At 39.4% G+C, this 7,621-nt stretch overlaps 1 protein-coding gene across 3 annotated transcripts in view; it reads right to left on the bottom strand.

Annotated features, from left to right (window-relative positions):
• The window catches only part of RUFY3 (RUN and FYVE domain containing 3), a 136,500-nt gene that overhangs the window by 98,457 nt on the left and 30,422 nt on the right, over positions 1-7,621 (bottom strand). Inside the window, exon 1 of one of the 3 annotated variants that reach the window (XM_006896825.1) lies at positions 468-1,260. The exons of 1 other annotated variant lie outside the window; for it this stretch is intronic. In XM_006896825.1, the coding sequence (XP_006896887.1) occupies positions 468-645 (178 nt within the window). In that variant the 5' untranslated portion in view covers positions 646-1,260. Of the gene's footprint in view, positions 1-467; positions 1,261-7,621 lie in introns of those variants that run through there. One more of the 3 variants, XM_006896824.1, reaches the window with a different exon arrangement.

Raw genomic sequence — 7,621 nt, 5'->3', positions numbered from 1 at the left:
TATATTTTCTGGAGATTGTAGCCAACTTAATATTAAATTTTTGATCAAAGGGTACTCTTATAGCATTTCTACTGTATTTACTGTATACAATTCCAGAAATATAATCACACTGTCTTTTAACTTTGTCTTAGAATCATTAAAATTTATACAATATTTTAATATGTGAACAAAATTCACAGCTTTTTCATTAGTGCTTATGAGCACATGTGATAAGCAACTTCAACTGTTCTCATTAGAGGATTAAAAACAAAGAAGTCTAAATGAGCACCAGCATCTTTTCAAAGGATAACTCAGGGAGCAGGGCAAAAGAAAATGTTTCCCCAGGAAATCAGAAAGGGGAAGTTGGGTGGTAGTTAAGGATGAAAGGTTTCAGGAGCAGTAATAGTTTACAGGTTTCTCCTACCTTTCCCTGACCCTCCCAGTCTCCTGTAACAATGAAGATGCTGTGAGATGAGATCTGACCATACCTTCATGGGTAGGTTCTGGGTCAGGTGTAAGTGAGATGTCATCCAGTTCTCGAAGGCAGAGCCATTCTCCATCCATGGACACTCGGAATTTGCAAAGGTAGATGGTCTCCATGGCAGCCTGTGTGATCTTGTCAGTGGTGGGAGTTGGCATATCGGTCGGAGGCGTCAGAGCAGACATGATGACTCAGCTGGGACCACAACACACACAAGCTACACACTATACACAAACACACACCACACTTCCCCCCACAGAAAGAAAGAAAACCTCACTAAAAAAATTTCAAGCCCAAAGCTCTGAAACAAAGCGTTAGGGTTGGGAGAGGTTTGTATAAAACAACCACCACGAATAAAGCCAAAAAATTTCTCTTTTGGCTTAAGAAGCAACTGATCAAGATAAACAGTTCTATATTTTCTTTCCTCATACACAGTTCCTACCACATAGCAAAATAAAAATGATGTTTGTCTTCTCCCAGCTTCCTTTCCTTTTATTGTCCCTTTCCTACCCTTATTCAGCGGAACTAGAAGCTTTAAATCCTGCACAGCCGATGCTGCCTTAGCTGGCTTCAGAAAACTGGCTTCTGCATGAACAAGTGAAAAGAAAAAATCCTCCTTCTTTGTGCAGAAAAATGAAATGCAAAGGGGAAAAATCCCATAAAATAAACCTGTATTTTCAATTTAGCTTTAAAAAATTCCTGAGCTGCAGAAATCACTTCCAGGATCTGCTCAGATAAGCCAGGATGCTGAGTTCTAATAGGATTGGTTGTGCGCAGTAAGCAGGGTGTTGACCAAAATGGCTGACTAATGAACTGAACTGAAAATTCAGGCTCATGTGACCAGCTGCTCTGAACGTAGGGCAAGCAATTCCCAGGATGCTTTATAGATGCTGCTGATGCAGGGAGAGCAATTAGGCCCCGCTCTCTGCATCTTGCACAGCCCACTTTCAGACTGTGCTAGTCAAACTATGATCAGACATAACACAATGCTCCTATCTTCATCTATTCCCTCACTTTCGGGGAGAAAAACTGAGTAACAGGAGTAAAATTATTATTTAGAAACATGGAAATGTATATGATTAATATAACAGCGCATAACTGATCTTTTTTTATGTACATTGCCAATGAAATTCTTTGTTAGAAGTGGTAGTAAGAAAAGCTAAAATATATTTTTTTCATGTAAATACCTTGCTTGTCATATGTATTTATGGAGAAATTCTTTCTCCATGGTTCAGAGGCTTACTCTGAAATAGAAGTGAAAGAAAAAACTTGACATTAAAAAAATCCTTCCTGATTAGTGACAACTTCCCCCTTTTTTAATTTCTTGTATCCAAAAAATTTCTGGATGAAGCAAGTTTTACCTCTCTAATGTGAAAGTAAAATCATGCTGTATTTTAAACCTTTCCTATCCTGGAGCATCTTGAGGACATGCTGTCATATTGTCTTAACCAAACAAACCAACATTATTTACATTATCCAATGGTACATTTACACCTTAGAACAAAAGGGTAGATACATGATTATAACAAATTATGCAGTAAGGAAAGGTGTGCATCAAAGTTGTGTTCTTTCACTATTTAATTTCTATTTGAAGAGAGCTCTGGGGGCCTAGTGGTAAAGTGCTGAACTGCCAACATGAGGGTACCTGGTTCAAATCAAATAGCTGCTCCACAGGAGAAAGATGGGCAATCTCCTGCTGCATGATTTACTGCCTCTGAAAACCCACTCAAGAATCAGCTATGGGTTGGTTCTGACTCAACGATATAGAACAACAACATGTCCTGACCACATGATACCAAAATCTGGACTGTATTAATAATCAAAGGACTTGTGTCCTTTGTCCATGATAGGTTGTACATTAACAATTTATCATGGACAAAGGACACAGCAATGCTTGTTGAAAATGAAGAGGATTTGAAGCTGTAGTCTTCAGTGAGGATTATACTTCAACATCAAGAAAACAAAAATCAGCACAACTATACCAATAAGCAACTTGATGCTAAATGAAGAAAATATGAAACTTGTCAAGGAATTAATTTTACTTGGATCCATAATCAACACCCATGGACGAAATTAAACAACTCACTGAAAATGAAGCCATTTGCTGCCAATGACTTCTTTAAAGAATTAAAGAGAAAAAATATCACTTTGAGGACTAAGATGTATCCAATACAAGTCATGGTATGTATCTGCAATTGCTTTATATACATGTGAGAGCTGGATAATGAATAGAAGATCTGTTGTGTTTTAATTATGATGCTAGAGAAGAATACTGAATGAATCTAGAATGTGATCAAGTGTTCACTGTAAGGCTTGCACAGGATGAGGCAGTGTTTCTTTCTGTTGTATATGAGACTGCTAAGAATTAGAACAGGGAGCTCTGGTGGTTTGGTGACAAGGAAATCATGCTGCCAACACAAAGGCTGAATGCACGAGCCACTCCATAGAAGAAAAATGGGCAATCACCTCCCGTGTGATTTACTGCCCCTAGAAACCTGCTGGTTAGGTCAGCTATGGGCTGGCTGCTAGTCAACAGTACACAAGAAGAGTCAGAACAGCCTAAACAGTATGGTGGGTTTTGTTTTTGTTTTTGTTTTTTTAGTATTTCAGACCTTTGGGGACAAATGTGTTTTCCAAGTCCTCTGGTATTAAGGAGAACATACAACTTTAATAAATATTTTCCAAGACTATTTATTCCAGTCAAAGGATTTCTTAACAAAGGGAATTATTGTAAAAGTGAAAATTCCCTTTGAATGCTATTGTTGCTGTTATGTGCCGTCAAGTCGCCTGCAACTCATAGCGAACCTATGTATAACAGCCCTAAACCCTGCTCTATTCTGTGCCAATTTCACTGTCTCTGACACACCTATCCCCATTACCCCACTCACTGAATCAAGCCACCTCACAGACAGTCTTCCTCTCCTGCACTGTCCCTCCACCTCCCAAGCATGGCACCTCTCTCCAAAGATTGGTCCCTCCTTGCAATATGTCCAAAATAATTCAGATGAGGCTTCAGAATCCTTGCCTCCTAGGAGCAGCCTGGTTTAACCCTTTCCAGGAGGAGCCTGTTCGTTCTCTTAGCAATCTATGGTATATTCAATACTCTTCTCCAACAAGACAGCTTAAAGGCATCAATTCTCCTTCTGTCACCCCTAGTAACTGTCCAGCTCTCTGATTCATAGCAAGTTGACGGCAAAGACGATGGCCTGTATCAGGCACACCTTAGTCTCCAGAGTGACATCATTGCTCTTCAGTACTTTGAAGAGGTCCCTAAACAGCAGACTTTCCCACTGAAATACGTCTTTTAATTTCCTGGCATACTGGAGTCAAGCTAACTAAAGCTGTTAAGAATCTCAATCTCAAAAAAAAAAAAAAAAGAATCTCAATCTCTTCACCATCTACCATGATGTTGCCAATTGGCCCAGTGGTGAGAATCTTTATTCTCTTGATATTGAACCTCAATCCATACTGAAGGCTGCAGTCCTTGACCTCTGCAGCAAGCACTTCAAGTCCTCCTCAGTTTCAGCAAGCAGGGTTGTCTCATCTGCATACCGCAGATTGTTGATAAATCTTCCTCCAATCCTGATGCCACATTTCTCCTCATAGAGCCCAGCCTCTCAGATAATCTGTTCTGCATACAGATTGAAAAGGTATGGAGACAGGACACATTCCTGGCATACACCCTTCCCAATTTTGAGCCATGCAGTGTCTCCTTGCTCTGTTCTGACAACTGCTTCCTGGTCTAAGTAGAGGTTTCACATTAGCATGATCAAGTGTTCTGGGATTCCCATTCTTCTCAGAGTTAGCCACAGTTGGTTGTGATCCACACAGCCAAATGCCTTTGCATAATCAATGAAAAACAGACATTCTTCTCATACTCCCTGCTTTCAGCCAAGATCCATCTAACATTAGCTACAATATCCCTAGTACCACGACCCCTTCTAAACTCAGCCTGCACTTCTGGCAGTTCTCTGTTAGCATTTCGAAAATTAATTCACCATAATTTGGAGATTAAGCTCCAGGCAAAAATGCTAAGAACTAGATTCTATAGGGAAGCAAGCATATTGTCAGGGATAAACTTAGCTGGTCCACTGTGTATTAAAGTTTAAAAATCTGAGACACCTGGTTTGTGTGTAAATAAGGCAGTCTAAAATGTGAAGCCTTAGCTCCATTTTAAAGTAATGACATGAGTTTGGGATCCATGCTGGATTTTCAAAAGCTGCTTTTCCAACTGGCAGTCCCTTCAAGTTTACTGTGGACTTAAGCCATATACAAAGACAACATTTTCTCTGAAGTCTGGCCTATGCAAGATATGTAGCCTAGCCCTAAAAAGTCTTCATTACAACAGAAAAACAGATACAAGATGCAATAGCTTGTGCCTGAAAGGTCTTGAGATTATGAATAAATCTTAACAATGCACTTCTAAAAACAGACATGATTAAGGAAGAATATTGTTGTTGTTAGGTGAAACCTAGTTGGCCATGTCTCATAGCAGCCCTTCCAACAACAGATCAAAACCTCGCCCTATTCTGATCTCTACACCCCTGCCTCCATGGGAATCCTACCTGCAGTTCCATAAAGTCAGATTTGAGTTGTGTGTTTTTTTGTTTTGTTTTGGTAGTCCTTGGGATATTCAATCCTCTCACCAATATCATAATCCAAAGGCATCAATTCTTCTTCTGTCTTCCTTACTCATGATCCAACTTTCACATGAATATGAAGCAATTAAAAATACTATAGCCTGCACCTTAGACTTTAAACTGACATCTGTGCTCTTTGGTAATTCAAAGGGTTGTCAGGAAAACTGGTCCTGTCTGATGTTCTGAGATCAATCTAGCATAAAGGGAGCATTATGGACCTTGACCAGTTATGTAATTCCCTTATATGCTATGGACCAATCAATACCAAATTCCCCCTTCTTAGATTTTATGCCTTTAATTTCCCCGATGGTTTACCAGTCAGTTATGAATTTCACAACCTTCTGTTCCTAATCTAAGAATATAAAATGGATCTTGTTTTGTGCTGTGGTGGAGAAAATATTTTAATTCTGTAACAATGGATATTGTCCAGACTGTCTCTAGCCTCCATTTGCTTTATTTAGACAGACTCCATGATGTTCTAGGATGAATTTAACCATGTTCATAGGCATATGTTTATTTATAATAAGGGAAAATCAGCAGTTTACTAAGGAATTAAATGACACCAAGTTTATTTATTTCTACCTCAATCTTGCCTAGCAGGAGTCTATATTTAAATGCAGAGCTATACTCACTCAATCAATCATTCATTCTTTTATTGAGAGCCTCCCAAATGCTAGCTAGTGAGTGATCCAAGGCCTTGGCTTGCAAAATGAGTATAGTAAAATCATTTTTTTAAGAAGGCAGAATTTAACTATTCAATTATTAAGAAAAGCATTATATACTTAATTACAGTTCAATTTCTTTCTAATCATACAGATTTCTATTTAGTGAAGTAATATAGTTTCACCTTAAGTCATGCAATACTTCAAAATACAGTAGTCATTCCAAACCCAATGTTGCCTTAACAATCCCAACTCTCGGTGAACCCACAGGACTAAAAATAATTGGTCCATCAGATTTCCCATGCTGTATGCTGTGGTCTTTCTTCTACTATACCTTTCTCTAGCAGAGCAGATGATGGGTAGAACTACCCATTATTCAGTTGCAGGTGAGCACTTAAACACTGTAGGATTTCTCAACCTGTCCTCAGTTTTTCAGTTTAACTCCGAATAGTTTCCCGAACCCCTATTTCAAACAGCCTGGCTATCTGTGGATATGATATAAAGACCCCAGGTCACTGACATATTCTTAAAATGCAGAACAATATATATATGTTGTGGTCACAATCCATCATATTTTTTCATACCAACCATTAAGCATTCACCAACGCTGAATAATTACCTCTTGAATAAAAGCCACACAGTGGACTCAAATATGAATATGGTGCAGGACCAGCCAACATTTTCTTCTGTTATTAATAAGGCTGCCATGAGGCAGAGTGCATGTGATGGCAACAACTCTGAATAGAAATCTGGATTGATTACAACATACCAGTATAACAAGAACATCCAGAAGAAATATTCCTTCCAAAGGTCATATCCAGCCCTTTTCTCTCCAGGTAAAAGATACAAGAAGACACTCTCACAATAGCTAAAGTGTTTTGGGTTTGGTTTGGTTTTTTTTTTTTTGGGGGGGGGGAAACAACAAAAGGAAAAAAATGTCTGGACTGTCTACCTGGCATTTTCCATATCTGTCACTAATAGGAGGTGTCACTATAAATAAGAATGAGAGGTAAGAAAATCTATGCTTCTACTATTTCAGTTAAGCCTTTCTACAGGTTATTGTTAGGTACAACTCATAGTGACTAGGAACAGATCTGAGGTCTGTCCTGTCCTGTGTCATTCTCATCATCTCTGACATGCTTGAGTCCACTGTTGCTGTCACTGTGTCAATCCATCCTGATGAGGGTTTTCCTCTTTTGTTGACCCTCCACTTTTCCAAGCATGATATCCCTTTCCAAGGAATAGTCTCTTCTAAAAACACGCCCAAAGCATGTGAGAAAAAGCTTCATCCTCCTTGCCTCCAAGGAATACTCTGGTTGTCATTTCTCTAAGACATACCTGTTTAGTTTTTTTGGCAGTCCATGGGATATTCAGTACTAGTCTCCAACACACCTCAAAGACATCATTTTCTCTTCTGTCATCCTTACTCACTGTCCAGTCCAGATGCGTAGCAAGTGACTGAAAGACTACAGTCTGAATCAGGTACACCTTCGTCTTCAAAGTGACATAATTGTTCCTCAATAATTTGAAGAGGCAGACTTTCTCAATGCAGTATATCTCCTAATCTCCTAGATGATGTTACCAAAACTGTTGGTTATGTGTTGCGGAATGTTGGGGAGGAAGGGAGAGCCTCTGGCCAGGACAGATCACCTATGCTCCAGATAAGTGCAAGCCTCCCAATGGCCTTTAATACTAGGTAGAGAAAACTCCCCTGTGTTTGGCTGTACCGGCTGGAGAAAGCTTGCCACCTGGAAAGATGGCTGCACAAGGCTGCGGTTCTCCTAACCAATCCGCGTGTTCTACATCTGTAAGCACACCCTATCCATCTTCCTGTTTACATGACTGTATATAAGCACAGA

This window comes from Elephantulus edwardii, unplaced genomic scaffold, assembly GCF_000299155.1.
Source record: "Elephantulus edwardii isolate Elephantulus edwardi_28Jun2011 unplaced genomic scaffold, EleEdw1.0 scaffold00192, whole genome shotgun sequence".
Lineage (NCBI taxonomy): Eukaryota > Metazoa > Chordata > Mammalia > Macroscelidea > Macroscelididae > Elephantulus > Elephantulus edwardii.
This window is presented reverse-complemented; position numbering and strand designations above follow the sequence as displayed.